General features: G+C 42.7%; 1 protein-coding gene across 1 annotated transcript in view; it reads left to right on the top strand.

The window, feature by feature from the left end:
- TXNDC16 (thioredoxin domain containing 16) overlaps nt 1-11,184 on the top strand; it is a 28,144-nt gene extending 16,960 nt beyond the window's left edge. Inside the window, exons 15-20 of the mRNA XM_053474307.1 lie at nt 1,107-1,243; nt 2,394-2,478; nt 4,688-4,826; nt 6,666-6,826; nt 8,105-8,295; nt 10,869-11,184. Coding sequence (XP_053330282.1) covers nt 1,107-1,243; nt 2,394-2,478; nt 4,688-4,826; nt 6,666-6,826; nt 8,105-8,295; nt 10,869-11,119 — 964 coding nt within the window. The 3' untranslated portion in view covers nt 11,120-11,184. The remainder of the gene's footprint in view (nt 1-1,106; nt 1,244-2,393; nt 2,479-4,687; nt 4,827-6,665; nt 6,827-8,104; nt 8,296-10,868) is intronic.
- The last annotated feature ends 11,100 nt before the right edge of the window (nt 11,185-22,284 follow it).

Genomic DNA, 22,284 nt, shown 5'->3' on the forward strand with positions numbered 1-22,284 from the left:
AGTGCCCTCTGCATACTCTGGAAAGTGCCCTCTGCATCACATTTAGCACCATTATTGCCTTTTATAAATGAGGTCATATATATCCCCTCTTCTGAATACTATCTACATGGAAATATTAGATAATGTAAAACATATGGCAAAAGTGATGTTTTTCCCACCGAGGATGCAGGCTTCCTTAAATATGTAATTGGGGGTGATTTCCGTGGCTGCTGTCCCTTTGAGATTATGTGAGAAGGAAATACATTATTGAATAAATCCGTAATGCGATAAAGAAAATATGTAACAAGGAAGCGGAACACAACAGAAAAAAATGAACATATGGCCCCGAAAATGATGTTTTCATGCCACAGAGTCAATTTCTCTGTGGAACAGCAGAACAAGTCACCGTCCCTTAAATACATCGCAAATCAAACATTTGGGTAATGTGATTAGAGGATAATAAGGCCCCCTGGCACGTTCCCTGGGCTTTTCACTACCTTTTTGGGTGTCTTTTACCTGTGAGAGCGGAATATCTCCATGTGCTGGAAGCTGTGCTGGCCATGTATGATGTGTAGTAATGTTCTTCAAAGCCACTTCACTGAATTAACCATGCATTATACAGGGTAAGCTGAGCCCTGTTGCAGGAGAAGCTCACTAGGTTTGGCCCTTCATAATACACACCAAAGGTAGGTAGTGGAGCGGGAACAATTTTTTTGGTTATTTATGGTGAATAAGGGACCGGATTAGATGTAATGTGGACTAGTTATTCTTAAATTACTTTACTGAACAGAATTACCCAACAGATTTACTGAACTTGTCCTTATGTAGGCTGTACCCTTACATATGAATATATTATATATAACATAATTTGATTTGAAGGATGTTACATTTTGGGGGGAAAAGCAAGGCTTATTTTTAACTCACTATGAAATATTATATGCTTGCCATTAAAATCCACAACCCTAGCTTTAATAATAATGAAACCTGTTGTGGGGTTACTACCCCAATCTGATAATTAACCCTGATAAGATGATATTCATATTTTATTGGCGTATTCCTGTCTGTTGGACTTCCAGGAACAGTAACCCATGCTCCGAAAATGTTTAATAAAGCTGATTTTATTACAGGAGCAAGCTGGACTGTCCACTGAATTTATCCTCCATGGAAGAGGTTGAGAATTATCTAAATGGAAAGCTACACAAGAGCCGGCACCCCCACCAGAACCTCTCGGCATTAGGGATTTTTTCTCCCAGTATGAAAAATGGTAAATGTTTTTTTCCAGAAAATGAGCGGAAAGACTCGCCACAGAAGATGCCCTTCGGCAGTCTGTGTATCGGGCCAGTATTATGTGATAGACTTCCACCACCTTCATTTCACAAACGTCGTCACTCTCATGCTCCGCGATCCACGATGGGTTGAAAGCTTGCATCATGGCTTTTGGTGGCAGATTTTTGGGTTTTCTAGATCCAAATCTTTGAACATAAAAAAACATACTGCAAAGCTGGAGTGACTTCAGGGAGAAGCCATGTAGGAACTATTACATGTATGAGCACTGGGGATGTTGAACACACACATCCAACGTATATTTGAACGTGTCACTTTAAACCATTTTGGCGTGTAGAGATTGGATATGAAGCCATTCTGGTCTCCCGTGAGACCTCCTGTCCTAACCGTCCACCAGTCATGGACCACTTGCATACAGTGTGCTAAGAGGAAATCCCATGGGGAAAAAGTGCTCTATATACAGTAACGTCGGCATTGACAAAAACCTGGTTTTAGCTCTTTTTGTTCTGATAAACTCCCTTTATCTGTAGAGCTGGAGGCCGCCATTGCTGTGAGTTCTGATATTTTGGTGACTTCCACACTGAGCTGATTCTTTATGGCAATGCTAATGAAGTCCATCCTGCCTTAGATGTTAATTAGTAAAAGTGTCTGACTGGAAGATTAAGACTGAGCCATTCTATTGTTTACGACAGGCAGTATGAGAAGGATTCAGTGTGTTTGTGATAACAGAGCTAGAACACATACACATGTCTGATATACAGCGGCCTGAAACAGTATGTTATGCAAAAACTAGAACTAAAAGAAGAACACAATATTTTTGAAAACATACCGGTACTTTTAATTTTATACTAATAATAAAAACATATGGGCAATTCCCCTTTAACCTAGCAGACCTCCTTACCATGTAATACCCTTAGGTTATGAAATCCTCCCTGTGCTCTGTATAATGTAGACCAGAATGAATTGGTGATCTTACTCTTCCCTTGAACAAATTGGGTGAATTCCCTCAATGATTTGGATGGAGTGGGCAAACACATCAATTTAGATTAAAACTAAGACAACTGATTTAATAAAATAACTAAATAATTATAACAAAAATATTAAGGTTTTTTTTTTTTCTCTGATTTTAGAAATTGCTACTTTTATGGATGCTGGAAAAAGTCTTCGAGGTTTTGCGTCTGTGGGAATTTACTCCGGAGACCATTCTTCTGTCCTGTAAGTATAGTGATTCTAATTTATTGTAGAAATACCTGGGAACTTCCCAGGGTGAGCAACCCGGAACTCTCCTGCTTCTGGTACTCCGTCTTTGTAAAAGTTTAACTTTAACCACTCTTGTATGAGAATGTATTATAATATCTCCTAATGTCATAATTTTGTTCTTACACCCATATTCAACCTTCAAATCTTTCAACCCCAGGGAGCAGGGTGAGCTGTGCTGCTGGCATTTCAGACACCAGCCACGCAGGAGGCAATCCTGAGCTCCTGTATCAGCTGTAGCCCCAAACAAAACCTTATCCTGCAAGACTGTTTCATGACGATAGAGATTTTTTTATGTGCTTAATAGATATCTGGCTTTGAAATGTAATGTCTCTTAATGTATTGAGCTCAGTGGGGGCTGGCATGGGTCCCCCCTTAGCCCGGGTGGCTTTCAACAAGCATGGCTGGCTCGCTTTGGAAGGCAGACTCTCGACAGGCATGTAAGATAATGTTGCCAGGTGTGCCAACCATGAACCGATTGGTGAGTGATGGGGGGGAGGTCATGTGTTTTTTTTTTTTTTTTTGTGAAGGAGGGTTACCGTGGGGGAGGTTGGTGAAGTAAGGAGCGGGGGGCACAAGAGTACTTGACTTAGCCTCAGATACTTGATAATTGTAGTGTAAGAGATGATGTAACACCAGGACAATTAACCTCATGCAGTCTGTCAATTGAAAGTACAGTAAAAGCAAATTAGATCATATGGTCACATTCTGTGTCGTTCTAACTTAATGGCATCTGCGATTCATTTAGTGCATCTAAATCTAAATGCACGTATTGTCTGAGGGACTGCCGTGCACTTACCAGATGTTTTATCAGGCTCCTCCATGACTACTGTGAGTTATGGGAAATAAAACCTTTCCTTTCCTTTGTTCATTTTTATTTTTCAACTTATGGGAAGTCTGAAATGAAAACTAGCTTTTCACAGGCTCAAGGACCAGATTTATCTGTGTTTTTGTAATAATTCTTTGTTGGTTAGCTTGGATGGATAAATCTTGACTTTTTGCAAAGAACGTCTGGATGAAATCGCTGGCTTAAAGTTCTTCAGGATGGTATTTAGAAACCGGCTGTTCTACATAAAATCACAAGGTGTCCTATCAGGAATGAAGCCCTCCGACCCCAGGGTGTTGTTATTGTGCTTAAACTCGGTACCCCAGTGCTTGTTCTCAAGTCTCTGCTGATCTTGGATGTCTAGCTTTTCACCATGGAAATCAAGTCCCTACAATCATCTGAACCTCTTTAGGCTCCTATCCCGGAAAATGAGCATTATCTGCTACTGGACATTAACCGTACTTGTGTGTCTCCATCATAACATTCTCTCTCTCCTGTTCCCATTACGGTTTTGATAGAGACAGTGCCCATTTTCCATTTTCATGGGACCTCCATGTTAGACCTGATTTCAGTTTATATCACAGCAGACTTACATCATATGGCCTTCTCGTTTCTGCCCAAATCACCTTCTATATTAACAGCCCCCCCCCTCCAACATAACACTCGTTATGGTGACCAGGAAAATATGAACCAAAAAGAGTATATTTGTGTTCTGAAGGTTTAAAAGACATATTTCATAGCCTGAGATCAGCGACATTTGAACGGGGCTCAATAATTACTTAATTTGTTCAACTAAACTGGGTTCACTTACTAATAATCATCTCATGTAGACTGCAGTAGAACAGTGTGAGAGGGAATGTCTTTCTGGATTCCCCAGTTGAAGAACACTTGGCTTGCAGTTGGTATCATATACCCTTGGAAAATATAGAGGGGGCAGTAGGTCTCATATACCCTGCAACCCCCTCCCACCCCGTTCTGCAGTGGCAATGGAAGGGAGCCGTGAGATATATACCTCCTGATGGGACAACTCTGTCTCTGCTCCCTGTAGAGGAATGGGACACAAAGGTGGGGTGCCCAACATGAATATTACCTATCAGAAAGGTATGTATGGAGATGAAGTGAGGTTTTCTTCATCTGGCAGACACTTATTCCTCCTTACTACCAGACCCTCAACAATTGCAGACCTCCTCTCAGAGGTAGAATGATATCTGTGCTTTATTCCGCTGACCTCCTGAATACTAAATATATCATGACAAGTGATCTAGGTGATTTTATGTAATAGCCTTATGAGGGTGCTGCCAACACAGAAATTACAAAATTGGTATTTTTTTATATTTTTAGGTCCGACAGGTATAGCGTATCTCCCCCGGCCATCGTTTTTTCCAGGAGCAATCACAACGAAGTCTATGGCGTCTCTCTGCAAAACTACGGTGCTAAGGATATAATTCACTTAATCAGACGGGAATTACTCGGCGTGTTTGTAAGTATTATCCTTAATAAACATGCCCTCAGCTGCCCCCCCCCCCGAGCCAGCGTCCTCACTAAATAGACCTGTAACTTAAAGGTGCACAGAGCCTTATAATGCATTTTATGGAGGTGTAAATGGTGTAAGTGGGTCAGTTGGGGAGCTCTGACCGGCCCCTTGAGCTGCAACACACCTGGGCACGATTTCCCAAGAGGACTTTACGGTGGGGGGGTCTCCCACCCCCCTTGGACCTTCTGCCCTAGCGTGAAGCCAGATGTTACCCGAGATAATGGACTTTCTGGCGGCTCAGGAGTTAGATCCAGAACTTTCAAACCAAAGTTCCCAAAGTGTGCCTCTAAAAGCACTTTCAGCAGTAAATCTGGAGTCTGGAATCCCCTAATATAAATCAAAAAGTTACAGGCTACAAAAATAATCAAAGCAGGTCTGAAACAGGACCCCCATGAATATATCGAAAACCTAAGGCATAAACCTGTGTTACAGAAGTTTTTTCTGGTTATATTTATAAACTGGTTTTCTTATCTAAAAAACCTTTACATACATAGTCTCTATGTTTTAAGTTATCTTAATTATCCACTTAAACCTACTTGCCGTCAATATCCAAATGCATTAAGATTTTAGTGCACAACTCGACCCCTTCTCCTCTTGCACAAGGACTTTTTATAAAGTAAGTTACAAGCTTTTACAAACTTTATAAAACGTATAGTTTACGACAGTAACGTATATTGGTCAATGCAGAAGATATGGGTAATAAAACTGCAAAAGCATTTTCTTAACCTGTGGATCTGCTTCACATGCTAACCCTTTATCATTAAACGATTCTTTTTTGTCAAAAAATCCAGGATAGTTTAGAGTTTTGAAAGTTTATTCGGCCGTTTTTATGATAAGTTGATCATTGTACTGATGATGGAGGCAGCCTGCAGATGTTTGCCAAGACCCTACGTTGAGTTTTCTCTGCCGCCTGGCTGGAGACGCTTGGACGGGCTCTCGGCCAGCTGCACGAGCCAATACAACCTACTGTATTACGCCGTTCTTCTAATAGAGTCTGACACCCCGTGAGTGTTAAAAGTGCTCTCTCTTCATAAATGAAAAAGATGCTCCGCCTGGAATCCGTCTCCCTCCTCTCTGGCTCTTGCAATCACCGTTACAAAGTGCATTCTTCCAGCGGAGGCTGGAAACTGATTAGCTGATTACAATCAATAGACATTTGGTTCACTTCTTAGAACAGGAATTAGCAAGCTCTTGGAAATATATACGAATCACAGTAATAAAGTATGATGGAGAATTGCCCACGAGATAGGAATGCATTTGCTGTGCACCATCTTTTTATAATTATATACATGCTTGGTTATAGGCTCTTTGGCCCTGATGGTGAGCCCCGTTTTAGGGTTTGACATGTGATGGAATGATAATCCCAACCTGCTGGGATTTCCTGATAGCATATATTCTATTTATGCAAGTATTTAATTTAATCTTATGGCATGGGATAAACATAAGGCTATCCTGGGTATAAGAGAAGACTAAAGACCAAATAAGACTTGGGGCTTTTACAGAAGGAACAAAAAAGGGTCAGACTCCATGGACCAAATGGTTCTTCTCAAATTCTATACTGTGTGTAATACAGCACCTGCATGGTCCTTTTGTAAGGGAAACTCAATGTGTATATGGTCCTCCTTTATACATAAGATAAGAAGCATTCGGCCCATTTAGTCTATCTGTCAGCTTTAAATGGGTGGTATTTATTTATTATTTAATGTGATGGCATGGCAATACAATATATGCCAAAGTATTAAAATAACAATTTTTTCACTTTTTTTTTTTTTTTTTTTATTGCAGCCAGAAATCACGGTGGAAAATTTTCCTTCCTTCTCCACTCGTCAAAAACCTTTGCTTGTTTTATTCTCAGATGGCAATCTAGAACCGACTGATGAGAAACACATTCTGCGTCTGGTGAAAGGAAAATATTTAGAGCCGTATCTCACCGGCTGGCTGAATATGTAAGTAACAATTGTATCTGTATTAAAAGTGTTCACATCTAATGCCAATTAAATGTTAATTCGTATTAATTTCCTTTGTGTTCAAACAGCGATTATAATGTAGTCTTCTTGGTGTTGATCTAATGAAAGCATTTTAGGAATCAGCAATACTACCAGTCATGCAAAGAAAAAATACCCCCAAAACAATGAGTTTAAAGCACAAAGTTATTAGATTATTACGTTAAGGATCAGTTTGTCTCTCCCTTTTGTACTAGTATGTTTGTAGGGGGCCAGTAATCAGAGAAGCGCTTGTTGGACCCTTGATACAAAGCGCTCTTGAAGCATTGGAACCAAACGTATTATGCAAGGATAATGCTACAGGCAATGATATGGCATATAACGAATAGTTAATGCCGGATAAGCCATCTTAGTCCGTCTTGCAAGAGAAGCTCACTGAGGTTCCCCAAAATAATCCACAGTAAACTTAATGAGTTAAAATCTTCCCTGACTTTACCATCATGAGCTTCACAGTATTAACGGCAAAAACTGATCACATCGGACGGAAGCAACCGGTCGTTCTTCATATCCGTTATATTTGCCTGATTGTGTTTGCTTTTGAACTTGTTAGAGACCTTTCAAACGTGTTATTAATCTAATGCAATATGTTCGATGAATCATCCTTTCATCAGGTTTTCCTTTACAGCATTATTCATGTGCAAAAGGAAATATCATTTGTCTTATTATATTACGTCCTATTTATTGGTTATCCGATGGAGTTAACGATGTTTGGTAATTAAATGAAGGCGTTGGAGACAAAGGGATAGGAGGGGACCGGGGCATTATAAAAGCACGGGCCATTCTTATAGCGTCCTCCAGTTTCGCAGAGGCTGACCCTGTTTTTGAAAATGCACCATGATTATTTAAAAAAAATGAACACAGTTATAAAATATTTAGTTTTAGTAAATTGGAATGTCCTCAATAGCTGTCTTTTTTCAGAACCATGAAATTTTAGATTTATTCAGTAATTGGTTTAATTCAGCGATATTTAGTAATGCCCTCAGGATGAGTCCAGTAAGGCAGGCCTGTGGGAACCAGTTAAGAGTTGTTCTTAACTTATGTAGCGGCATATGCTATTAATAAAAAATATATATATTCTATTGTTATTTTTTGCTGTGTGTGTGTGTGTGTGTGTGTGTGTGTGTGTGTGTGTGTATATATATATATCTCCCGTAACCTGGAGCATTTGTGCAGTTGTCAGAACGCAAGTATTAAAAATACATATTTTCCCGATTTATACAGAAGGAGTACTCCAGCGGGTAATGCGGTGCTGAAGAGGTACTTTGGCTTCATACCAAGCCTACCGCTGCTTGCCATCATACACTTTGATGCCACGGGGCATGTGTTTGCCTTTCCTTCCGACCAACAGCTCACTGAAGTCAGCATCTTGTACTGGCTGGAGATGGTAAAAGCAGGAGAAGAGGTGCCTGTGTGTAAGTTTATTACATGTAACGCATTATCATTTACATCTGCATTGCATTTTCTAGAGTTGCCATGTCTAAAATTTCAAGGGCCTTGTTAAATTGTATTATTACATATTGCGGGGGGGGGGGTTGGAAGCTGGAAGGAAGCACTTCAGCCAGCATAGAAAAAAGAGTCACCACAGAGATCTCTTCTTCAGATATGAACAAAAGGTTGTGCAAACTAGGCGCCGGTATATCATGTTTGTTCCTGAAGGGGTCTACACCAAAGTTTTTTTTACTAGTATCCCTTATAGATTTTAATATACTGTCTCGTATTCAGCTTCTTAACAGTGGCGGTTTTATTACGTAATTCTGTGTACTGACAGATGAATATTTGCTGACAGTATGAGTTGTAGCTCTTGTTATCAACCCAACCTACTAGACAAACACAGTAACTCCTTATCATATTGCTTTCAGGTTAACAATGCAGTATATCAGTCTTGATCACCCAGAGGGCCATATGGTTAGTGGATGTCTGTAAAGGGTCGAAGCATATCAGGAGCCGTCCGTCTGGGTGGCAGTACTTCAATAGCAGTACCATAAACTACCTACAGTGGGGACATTCAGGTCTGCTGTAAAGAGTAGTCAATGAACCTATTCCGGGGCTTATTCCGGGGCAAGTGTTTGGATTACAAACTTCAAAGGCTACAAAAGAACATGAAAGACGTTGTACGGCCATTACCCTCAGCATTCATTCCAATAGTGATAGTTCTAGGACCCTGTAACACTATATATGTATCCCTAATTACAGCTGGGTTGAAGTAATGCAGCCTCCGGCCTATAGGGGGAGCAGAGATGAGTTTGCTGATGTGCGCAGACCTGCCGTGGCCTTGTGCTGGTGTCTCGCTGAATTCAGTCTGTCACCAGTCTATAGTACGCTCTACCATGCCTACCTGTGCAGTGTCTGCATCCAATCACATTGTGTTTTACAGCTAGTCAGTCTGGTGTCTGTAAGGATGCCTGTGATTGGTTTGTGGGTGCCCTATAGAAGTGTTTGTATCAGAATGGACTGATTTCCCCCATCTGTGCGTAAGGAGAAGCCATCCCTGTTTCTTGTGGCCACTTTATTTAGCGCTGTGTATACTTTAAATCTCCTCTTTGTGAAAAGTCCTCGGCTGACTGGTGTCTGAACACAAAGCTGGCTTCAGGGAATCATAAGGAAAAACAACAAAGATTATCCCCATCCCAACACTTAGTGAAAGTGCGAGATGCTGCGGACACATAATGGTTCCATTAACTGTTCCATAACAGTAAAGTGCATAATAAATGAGGATTAACATCACTCAATAACCAGACAGACACATTGAGATAGAATTTAAATTTGGAGTTTCGGATTATGTGAGATGTCTGGAGCGGTCACGTTTTAGTGCTTTCCCTGCATATTTAAGATAATTAATCCCAGTGAAAATGTTTTTTTAATTTTAAATATTTTCCCTTTTTGAAGTAATTCTGAATTATCTGGGAGTGATAGTTATTAGTCCGGCACATTAACCTGTTAAGTTGTCTGAAGTATATAACAAGCATGCGCACATGGCGTTTATCACAGTAATGCAACTAGCCATAGATGTATAGATAGCGATGGCAGAAAGGAACCTATTGGCCCATCTCGTCTGCCCTGTTTGAATCACTTTACCCTAAATACCACGCACTTCCCAACAAGCTTTTGTGTTTTTCTAGATAGGAAATGCATACAGGGTTATCACGAGTAAAAGTAGATAAGGTAATGTTGATCCAGGGTGAGTCCGACTGACTTTGAGTCAAGAAGGATTTTTTTCCTTTTGAGATGACGTTGCTGTCTCAGTAGCGTTTTTTTGCCCTCTTTTGGATCAACTAATATGGTTGAACTTGGACTACATGTCCTTTTTTTAACCTGATTAATTATGTAACTATAAAGCCTAAAATCATTTTCACTTCTTAATCAGAAAAATGCAGCTTTATCTTAAATATTTACTTGTGATTGAACGTGACCACGCTTCTCAACAGATTTACCTTAAAATAATACTTACCCCAATTACTTATTGAGTCACAATGTCTCAACTTTTTTGTTTTGAATGCTAATTTTTTAGGATGAAAATATATTTATTTATTGCATTTTCTCCATAAGCTACCTATAACTAAATGGCAAATGTAAGATTCGGTATAGAAAATAATAGAAAAGAAGATTGGGAGGAAGAGAAATAGAAAAAGTGAGCTGCTGCTATAATCGCCAAAGGAAAAGCCGATCCCAGTGTCATTACAAGTGATATAAAATACAGTTTTAATATAATCTCTAAATAAAACCATAAATAATATATAGAAATGACATCCAGTATAAATAAAAAGTTCTTATTCTACGTCAAAACCACATAAATGGCATATACACAGGGCCGGCTCGGCCCTTCGTGCGAGAGAAGCTCACTAGAGGTTTGCAGCTGGTAATGTATTGTGTCTTCAGGGAGTTCAACTCTCCTGCAAACTTCCTCTTTAGTAATTAGTGGTTTAGCACCATTTAAATGTCCGATACAACGCCTTCCACTGTAGACGCCCATTGATTTTTGTTTTAGATACTTTATCAAAAGACGAATGGAAACCCCGCTTTCCCGATTATGATTTCCTGGCCATGATGGATGCAGCCGATCCACACATTGCTGCTCAGAAAATCCGCATTCGCATGAAATCGGGCAAGAGAAAGAAAATAGAAGTTCCGTCGGCACGAGCGGAAAAAGATGAACATTTGTCAAAGGCGAGTTTACGGGGAACAGCTCCAAAGATTCTACAAAAGGAAAAGAACCATCAAACTCACTCAGACCTGTAGTCCAAGTGACAGTCATCCTGTGGACCTGGAAATTTGAGAAATAAATGTTTTTACCGTCTAGAAAATAGTTTAGTTAATATTTTATTACTTAATATTTGTGTTGTCTTTTTCACACCATGATTCAAACAGTGTTTTTGTTCAGGTACTGCTGACGTGAAGCTTCCAATGATTTGTTCATCCATATCTAGATATTTTATTAGACTAATGTGCACATCCACTTATACAGAATACATCAGGAACTTGTTTCTTTCTGGGTATCCAAGAACATGCCTTTTTGTTTCCCGGAATTTTATCTGTAACATATGGCGCCATCATATTCCACAGTGCTGTACAATGTGTCATCCATAGCCCATTAATACCCGGTACGGTGCTTTTATTTTTTCAGTGGAGACCCTTGGTCTGTCCATTGCCAAGCCTCCAGCCTTATTTAATTAATTGCTTTATTAATTAATTGTAATGAATCTGATATTATGTGGACCGTATAATTTCGGAAGAGCACAGAGCTCGGGTGTTGTATTTGCAGAAGGTTTGGGAAAAAGTCTGAATTAACTGACTACAAACACCGTCACTGAGTTTGATGCAGGCAATATAGATCATATGTTTATTTTAACCCAGGAGTGTTCAAACCAATAAATATTAAACCTATCTATTCCTTATGATGCAGTGATGTTTGGAAATGTTTCCATTTCTATCTGAAATACCTCTATTCATGCTTTTATGCATACAGTGATAGATTATTATTTTTGTTTGCTTCTTTTAATTGTGTTTCTGTATTAAAATATCTGTGATCAGAGATCTTTTATTACCTTGTCAGCTGGGCCAACCTCTGTAGCACTGTTCCCCAGGCCCTTGTGCCCTTCAGGGGGCCAGGATATGAAATAATTTCCCAGGGCCCAGAACAGAGGACGCCCAACTGGGTGTAGGACCTAGATGGCTGGGGGGACCTACCGAGGACAAGAGCAGCCAAATTCACCAATGTCATTTCATGTCTTTGCTTTTTGCTTTACAGAGATTTTAGGCCAATCAGTTTTGTAAACAATGCTTGAAAATGTGTAAAATCTGAACGCAATGACATTTTTTATTACAATTTGTTTACATAAATGATCTTACTTTAAATTAAATTGTAATATTAAACAACCATGTTTTTGTGTTTCAAAATGTTTCACATTTTTATTTAAGATGTATATACTTTATATACATATATTTGATTTTTATATATTTTATTTCACATTAGTATTTTATTCTAAGTTTACTTTTTCTCTTCACTTCTAATGATTTGTGGCGGAAACAATGCAATTCATTTCAGTTGTTTAGAGTAAATGGAAGACATAAAATATACCTGGCAACTGTAGCCCAATGTGTTTCAGACACATTAATAATGAATCTCAGCATCGCTTGAAATACCGCCAAAGACGTTTTTATAAACGCTACCATTTTTAATAGTTTTTTTTTGTATCAAAGTTCTGTGAATACTTCTGACTCATAGACTAAATATGAAATCTGTCACGGGGTCAGGGAGAGAGGAAGGATCCTACTATGCAGATAAGCACTGTAGAGAAGTCCAGTATAAAGTCCGTAATCAAAAAGGGCAAAGGCAGGCAGCGAGGTCAAACGTGTCCGAGGTCGAGGCAGGCAGAATAGGAGCAAAACGGGTAAACAGATCCGAGGTCGTAGGCAGGTAGCGAGAATCGTGGTCAAAAACAGGCAAAGGTCGGTACACAAGGAATTCAAGATAATATAACGCAATCAGCACACCCAAAAAGTATTACACTTTGAACGGGTGAAGATAGGATAGAAAAGTGGCGTTTAAATAGGTGAGTGATTGCAAACAGCTGTGCAGCGTACGCTACGTACGTTGCGTACGCCGCGTACGCTGCGTACGCTGCATAGGCTGAGTATTCTGCGTAGATTGCGTACGCTGCATAGATTGCGTACGCCGCGTACGCTGTATAGATTGCGTACGCTGCGTACATTGCGTACGCCGCGTACGCTGTGTAGATTGCGTACGCTGCGTACGCTGTATACGCAGCGGTACGCTCGATGCGGACCTACGCCGCGTCATAACCGCGTCCCCCTCGATACGCGTGGGGGACGTACCGGTGCGTTCACGGCGGGTAGACGCGGTCCCAGCCGAGGTGGAGGAGGCGGGACCGCGACACTGCCGTGTGCGTACAGCGGGGACCGCAGCGCCGGAGGAGTCGGGACCAGGCGAGGCAGCCCTGGCGTCAGAGGTAGGTACCGCGGCGTGCGTGACAGTACCCCCCCCTCCAGGAGCGCGTCCCGAGCGAGACGGAGCCGGACGAAGAGGGTGGAGCGCGTGAAACCGAGCGACACGAAGGGGAGCATGAACGAAGCGAGCAGGCACCCACGTCCGTTCCTCAGGTCCGTACCCCTTCCAAGCCACGAGATACTGAAGGCCGTTACGAACCCTACGTGAATCAAGGATTCTGTCGACGACGTATTCCTCATGACCATGGACAGCAAGCGGGGCTGGAGGCTTGAATGGAACGGTAAACTGATTGGATACATAGGGTTTCAGCAGGGAGACATGGAAGGACCGCGGAATCCGCATGGTAGGTGGCAAGGCAAGGGACACCGTCACGTCGTTGAGCTTGGCACGAACGCGGAAAGGTCCAATAAAACGAGGCCCCAGGGTCCGGGAAGGTTGTCGCAAACGGATGTGTCGCGTAGATAACCAGACACGGTCACCCACTTGATAGTCCGGAGGTGGAGTCCTCTTGGCATCAGCAAAGCGTTTATAGCGAAGTTGGGCTTTCAGGAGAACCTCCCGGAGTTTCTTCCAGTGAGCGTCCATGTCAGATACACGCTTGTCTACCGCGGGTACCATGGACGAGGAACGAGAAGACGGAGGAGGCAGTATGACAGGGTGATAGCCCAGGGCAGCAAAAAACGGGGTACATCCAATGGACTCATGCAGAGAGCCATTATAGGTCATCTCTGCGAGCGGCAGGAGAGACGACCAATTGTCCTGGCTATCGTTGCTGAACATTCGCAAGTATTGTTTGAGTGTTTGGTTAGTCTTTTCGGTTTGTCCATTGGTCTGCGGATGATAAGCAGTCGATAAGTGGAGTTGTATTCCGAGTCTCTGGCAGAGGTGTCTCCAATAGCGGGATATGAATTGTGTACCGCGATCGGACACCATGTGGAGCGGAAGACCGTGAAGACGGACGATGTGATTGATAAAAACATCGGCAAGTTGTGAAGAGGATGGCAGGCGTGGTAAGGCGACGAAATGAGCTTGCTTGGAAAAACGGTCGACGACCACCAAGACAGTCGTGTTACCCTGTGATTTGGGGAGATCCACGATAAAGTCCATCGACACGTGTGTCCAGGGAGCCGTGGGAACGGGAAGAGGATGCAGGAGACCTTGAGGTCGACTCCGAGAGGTCTTCTGGCATGCACAGGTGTGACAGGCGGCCAGATATGTTCGGACGTCTCTGGTGAGTGATGGCCACCAGAATGACCTGCGGATGCGGTATTCTGTCTTCCGGAACCCAGAATGACCAGCGAGGAAGGATTTATGTCCCCAGTGAAGAACATCCGTACGAAGACCGGGAGGAACGTAGAGGCGTCCCGGAGGAGGACGTTCAGAAGGCGGGATGGCCCTTTGGGACATACGGATCCTGCTCATCGTGCGTATGGACAGACTGGCAACAAGACGTGTGGATGGAATGATCGGTTCGTTGATGTGCTGATCCCTGTGGTTATCGTGTTGTCTAGAGAGGGCATCAGCTTTGATGTTTTTAGAGCCTGGTCTGTAGGTGATATAGTAATTGAACCGGTTGAAAAATAGCGACCACCGTGCTTGTCGAGGGCTTAATCTCTTGGCGTTCTCGATATACAGCAGGTTCTTGTGGTCTGTTAGGATGATCACGGGTTGTTCTGTACCCTCTAGAAGATGGCGCCACTCCTCAAGTGCCATTTTGATGGCTAGGAGTTCACGGTTACCGACGTCGTAATTCCGTTCGGCTACGGAGAAACCCTTAGAAAAGAAGGCACATGGATGATATTTTGTGGTTTGATCATAGCGTTGCGATAGGACAGCCCCTGCTCCGGTTTCGGATGCATCTACTTCCAGGAGAAACTGTTTGGTAGGATCCGGCCGACGTAACAGGGGAGCTGAGACAAAAGCTTGTTTTAGCCGTTCGAACGCCTGTCGGGCGTGTGTGGACCACTGAGACGGATCGGCTCCTTTTTTCGTCAAGGCGGTAATAGGGGCTGCTATGGTAGCGTAGTTTCTGATGAATCGCCTGTAATAATTAGCAAAGCCCAGGAACCTTTGGACGGCTTTGAGTGTTCTAGGGAGGGGCCAGGCTGTGATGGCCTCGAGTTTGGCAGGATCCATGTGAAGTCCTTCGGAGGAGACGATATAGCCAAGGAAGGGTAGACGTGTCTTCTCGAATAAGCATTTTTCAGCCTTGGCATACAACCCGTTCTCCCTTAGCCTTTGTAGAACAGCTCGTAGGTGGTGTCGATGTTTCTCGAGTGTTGGAGAATAAACGAGAATATCGTCCAAATACACGATGACATGAGATAAGAGCATGTCCCTGAAGACGTCATTTATGAAGGACTGAAATACTGCAGGGGCGTTGCATAACCCGAAGGGCATGACTTTATATTCATAATGCCCGAAGCGGGTGTTGAAGGCCGTTTTCCATTCATGCCCGGACTTGATACGGATCAGATTGTAAGCACCCCTGAGGTCTAGCTTTGTGAAGTATTTGGCTCCTTTCAGGAGGTCATAAATCTCTGTGATGAGAGGAAGAGGGTACCGGTTCTTTATTGTGATACGGTTTAACCCCCTATAATCGATGCATGGCCGTAGGGAACCCTCTTTCTTGGCCACGAAGAAAAATCCAGCTCCAGCAGGAGAAGAGGATGGGCGGATGAAGCCTTTGTCCAGGCTTTCTTGGATATAACGTTCCAGAGCTTTGTTCTCCGGTTCGGAGAGGGGATAAGTACGTCCCCGTGGCGGTTCGGTTCCAGGCAACAGATCGATAGCACAATCGTATGAACGGTGTGGTGGTAGCCTCTCCGCATCTTTTTTGGAGAATACATCCAGATAATCCCAGTAGTGTCTAGGTACTATGGTTTTGGGATCTGTGGGTGTGATCTCGAGGACGAGATTGAGTCGTCGACAAGGCATGACACAGGACTCTTGACAGTAATTGCTCCACGCTAGTATGTCTCCTTTTACCCAATCGATGTGTGGGTTGTGCTGTCGCAGCCAGGGATGTCCCAAGATTAGAGGGGCATGAGGAGACTTGATTATCTCAAACGTGAGCTGTTCCTGGTGGGTTACCCCTACCAGTAGGGTCAGAGGTACGGTTTCCTGTGTCACGAGTCCTGATCCCAGAAGTGAGCCATCAACGGAAGCGACCAGTGAGGGAGCTGTCTTGGTACGAAGCGGTATGTGCTGCTCCTTCGCCCACTGGTGATCCATGAATATGCCCGCAGCCCCGGAATCTATGAATGCGCGGGTGACTACAACGTGTTCCTCCCAACGGATGGAGACGGGCACCGTCAGGCGTGTAGTGGGAGGAGAAGAAAAAGGACGTGTGCTTAGGTTGCCTTCTCCGGTGCAACCTAAGCGTTGTCTTTTACTGGTCTGCTGGGACAGGAGGATAACAGGTGATCAGCTCGGCCGCAGTATAGACAGAGCCCCTGTGTCCGTCTGTTTTTCTTTTCGGCCTCAGTGAGGTGGCGCACTGTCCCTATTTCCATGGGTTCGTCGACCGCGAAGGAGGAAGATGTGGCAGCCGAAGGCCTTGTGTAGCCGGAGGCGAGCGGTACTGGTCTTTTCCCACGGGAGTGTTCGTTCGCCCTTTCTTGGATACGTTTATCCACTCTGAGACAAAGGGCTATGAGATCCTCAAGATCCGCAGGGGTATCATGGAAGACGAGGGCGTCTTTGATCTTCTCATTGAGGCCTCGTCGGAAGGCTGCTTTGAGAGCGCCCTCTTCCCAGTTGGTTTCATGGGCCAGGGTACGGAATTCCACCGTATACTGAGCCAAGGTTTTGCGGCCTTGTTGGATGTCAAGCAGTGAAGACTCCGCTGTTTCTTTACGACCTGGCGCATCGAAAACAGTCTGTACGGCTTCCATGAAAGCGGGGCAGTCCTCGAGGAGATAGGAATCCTGCTCCACGAGGGGAGAAGCCCACAGTAAGGCATCACCCTTGAGCAGCGAAATGATGAACGAGACCCTCTTGGAGGATGTCTGGAACGCCTGGGGGTGATTTCGGAAGTGGAGCATGCATTGATTAAGGAAGCCACGGCATTCCTTCGGATCTCCAGAATATTTGTCTGGCAGAGGGAGCCTGGCAACAGCACCTGTGTCCTCGTGATGAGCGTCTCTGTGATGGGGTGTTCCTACGGTTGGGAGAGACGTCAAAGAACGCAACAAGTCCGTCATGGCATCCACCTTCTGTTCCAGGGACTGTAGCTGGGTGGCTTGCGCCGCCAGACGCTGGTCCTGTAGGTCTTGGCGGGCTTGCAACCGCGCCATATCCGCGGGATCCATGTTGGGACCCGTTCAAAACTGTCACGGGGTCAGGGAGAGAGGAAGGATCCTACTATGCAGATAAGCACTGTAGAGAAGTCCAGTATAAAGTCCGTAATCAAAAAGGGCAAAGGCAGGCAGCGAGGTCAAACGTGTCCGAGGTCGAGGCAGGCAGAATAGGAGCAAAACGGGTAAACAGATCCGAGGTCGTAGGCAGGTAGCGAGAATCGTGGTCAAAAACAGGCAAAGGTCGGTACACAAGGAATTCAAGATAATATAACGCAATCAGCACACCCAAAAAGTATTACACTTTGAACGGGTGAAGATAGGATAGAAAAGTGGCGTTTAAATAGGTGAGTGATTGCAAACAGCTGTGCAGCGTACGCTACGTACGTTGCGTACGCCGCGTACGCTGCGTACGCTGCATAGGCTGAGTATTCTGCGTAGATTGCGTACGCTGCATAGATTGCGTACGCCGCGTACGCTGTATAGATTGCGTACGCTGCGTACATTGCGTACGCCGCGTACGCTGTGTAGATTGCGTACGCTGCGTACGCTGTATACGCAGCGGTACGCTCGATGCGGACCTACGCCGCGTCATAACCGCGTCCCCCTCGATACGCGTGGGGGACGTACCGGTGCGTTCACGGCGGGTAGACGCGGTCCCAGCCGAGGTGGAGGAGGCGGGACCGCGACACTGCCGTGTGCGTACAGCGGGGACCGCAGCGCCGGAGGAGTCGGGACCAGGCGAGGCAGCCCTGGCGTCAGAGGTAGGTACCGCGGCGTGCGTGACAAAATCCTTTCTATGTAGTGGGTTAAATAGGGGGAGTTACACATCTTTAAATAGAGTTTTCAGGAGTTTACTTAACAAAGCTTTTAGTCATGGATTCTCCGATGTTTATGAACCACCAACGCAATTCACTTCCTGTTCCTGGATCCACAGATTTCCGTAAAGATACGTTCTCTTTATCTCCGCAATGCGAGGGGTTCTGTTATGTTGCGCTTTTATCAAACGCCCATCTCTCACCTAAAATGTTCTCTTCTGTCTGTGTTTACTTGTAAAAAGTTAACTACTTTACTTTTCAAAACCACTGATGTTCTTTGATGATTTTCGAAGGAAAAGGTCATTTTTTTGCAGAGGGTTTTAGAATTTCCCACAACAGCAGAAAATACAAGGAGGCTGCTTTTAATGTTTATATACATGTTTCTATTGCCGTCTATCATGTTATATATTTGTATATTTATTCATGAACACCAATCACAGAAATGTCTGGCATCTTGAGCCTCACCCTTGAGTGGTCTTGTTGGCTTGACATCAAATAATTGCATTTTGTGGAAGGCAGATTTCTAGCAGAAATGGTTATTTCGATGACTCACGGAGTTACATACGACCTTTAATGAAGCTGTAAGTGGATCTGGATGGAGTTTTCGTCATCGACAGTGACTTTGCAGATCTGCATTGTGCAAGATAAAGGTTTTATCTGCTGAACACTAACAACAACCAAAAATGGCACATAAAATGCGATTGCCATATGTTTTTAGAGAAAGAAATGTGACAATTTTTACCTTTTAAAAAAAGCAAGTCTCCCAGAAAATCTAGTACACGTTGGTCTTTGGATGTGAGCCGTGATTCATGAGTGCCTGTGTCAGGACACCTGTAGGCAGTGAAGGCGCAGCCATTGTGAGTTGTTATAACAAGCCCTCATCTGTCATCTTTCTTTAACCGATCTTTTTGTCCTGTTAACAAGGAAACCATTTTTATTGTGTTTGTTTTACATAAGACATTGGTGGTATTTTCTACAGTTTACAATACTGCACATATTTCTGGCTTTGTAAAATAAATGCCCTTTATCTGCAGTTGGCAAGGTGTGCTACATATTTTTCCTGAGTTACAATGCATTCCACTTCCTGCAGCCCCCGTGGACACTTCTGATATCCTATCTTTTAAAAACACTACTGACCAAGCTGAACGGATGTGGTATCCTTGAACATGAACTAAGAAAGACAACTGGAGGATATCATTTGTAAAGAATAAACAGATGGAGAGAAAAATGAGAAATAGCTTCTGTTTTCTTAAAGGAACGCGACCAATGGAAAATGGAAATGTTAATACTCATTCTTTTTGGGAATTCTCAAATATTTTAGCAAACTATGCTTTCATGTTTCTCTTCCATGCACGATGGGCAGTAGGACATGTCATCGTTGGCAGATGAACCCTCATCAATTCAATAGATCTTCAACTCTTGACCTTGGGTGTTGAGCTGGCCCATACCACTGCCGACTATACATGCAAAGCTTATTACATACTTCAATTATTTGACTGAAAAAAGAGCAAACAATCTTTAATCAGGAATTGAACTCTGAATATTATATTGAGTCCCCCATGTAAAAAATTATTATCAAAACACAAACATCAACCTGCCTATAGAAATGAAGTGTTCTAGTAGCTTCCAAAATATATTTTGAGCTTATTCGTGCTTAACATTGTCCTAGCTGGTTTTGCAGAACGTCATAGTTCCCAAGAAGTTGAAGGCTCATCGAAAGAACAGGCATTTAGACAAGGAGAGTTCGGCTTTCAAGTCACAAATTGATTCTCCATTGCATGTCTTTAAATTGTCCGCTTCTTGGAAGAACGGATCCAACTCTCTCTTTTCCGCCCCTGCTATCCCTCTTTTCTAGGATTTCAGAATGTTTGCCGGGTATTATTGTATCAACATTACCCGACAGCCTGCAATTATCAAACAAATGTCACGCTGCGAAGTAGGACAGTGATAGATTTTAATTTGAATCTATAAGTAATCTTTAAGCTCTAGTCTTCTACTATTATGCATAATAACATTTACCTTCTGTAATAAAATCTGGCAAAACCTTTGCTCCTTACGGACATTATATGACATCTTTTTAATGTATTTTTATATGACAAAAATATATCTAACACAAGCTAAAAATAGCCTAAGCTAATCTTTTTTTTATAAATAATAGTAGTGGATGTGCTTTAGGAAGCAGTGGGAAAATTCGTGACCTCTGCGATCTTACATTTCCTTCTGTCTGTTGAAGACAGCATGCAATCTGTCTATATAAGGATGCTTTTTATATTTATTTCAGTTTCTAAGCTCATATTTTGGTTGATACTAATTGGTCCAAAATAAACAGCCAAACCAATTTCTAATCATTTTTTTTTATTATACTTTAAAACCACAAATATGTTAGTGTTTAACAGTAAAAACCTTCATTAGATTAAAAAAATGGTTGTCATAACAAACCCAACAAAAATACCGGTATATTGTAAGAGCATTTTTAAGCATAAAATGTGCATTAATCAGTATGTCAGCAGCTTTACTGTATCATATTCCTTAATTCATTGGCAACCAAAGGAATTTTTGTATTTAACCTTTTCAAACGTAAAAAAAAATGAAATCGAATTTTTTGGGGGTGAAGATCAAAATTCAGAGCAATAATCATAGCAGCCGATGGAATGATCATCCTGATATTTTTTTTAGCGTTCTCTGGTAGGTAAAGCAGGGGCCAACACTCTTCATACTTAGCAGTTGTTGGTGGTTGTCAAGAGCCTTCTCATGATCCTTTAGTTGGCCAACACTTTTGATTCTCATCTGTTTTTTTTAAATTTATTATAGTTTTGTAATTGGAGAAGAAGGACATCAAAATGTCATTTTTGTATTAAATATGTAATCTCATAGTGAACTTTTTAAAAGCTTTTTGATGGTGTTTCTTATTGGGTACTCCAGCCGGTGATATATAGCCCCTTTATTCTAATAAAGGTATAATAGCTAGAATAGTTACTTTTGAATCACAATAATTTCTTTTTGCTACATTTGCCTAAACATATTGCTTCCCTAAGATGCCCTGGCAAGACTTTTAATCAATGGGAGCAGAAACCCAATGTAAACATGACAGAGAAAAACACCAATTTCTCAAGGATTTTTACTAGACGTTGGACAGATGATTTTAAATCCAGAGGGATTACCGTAAACTAACAAATGTTAATAACAGAATATGTTTTCCCAGGCAATTTATATTTGGATCCTTTATGTGTAAATAACAAAAACCTCACACAACGTCCTAACTGGTTTGCCAAATGTTTCTTAAATGGCTTTGGCTTGATTTACTTTTTGGCAAAATCATTGTTACATGAGGTAGACTTTAGATAGAATACAACGCACATGACAAACTGAAAGAAATTCCAAAACGCCCATGTGGTTTTCCTGCCAGTATGTAATCTGGTTTCCTTCCCTTTCACCCTCACTGGCGCTGGGTTATCTTCATCTCATAGTTGGCGATGTCTGATTTGGTCTCACGCTTTGATGCTTCTTTGTTATCCACCTCGTAGCAAATTCCCGCTAGGCCTGATCCAGGGCTGTCTCAGGTCACTTGGTGCCTTTTCCATCTCATTTGTGAGGAGCCTGATGTTGGCCATACTTCATGTTGTGAGCCATTGGGGTGATCTTAGTGTGTGTTTTGCCAATGACCTTGGCTGCTTAAAATTGTGCCCAACTTGACCTTGAGCCTCTTCTTTGTTTCAGAGCCACCTAGGAACTTGACACCCAAATGCACATTTAAAGTACACAACCAACACGGCACGCAGCAATATGTTAAGTTACCTGTAGCAGCAGCTTAAGGAATTC

Source organism: Spea bombifrons, chromosome 9 (genome assembly GCF_027358695.1).
Source record: "Spea bombifrons isolate aSpeBom1 chromosome 9, aSpeBom1.2.pri, whole genome shotgun sequence".
Taxonomy (NCBI): Eukaryota; Metazoa; Chordata; class Amphibia; order Anura; family Pelobatidae; genus Spea; species Spea bombifrons.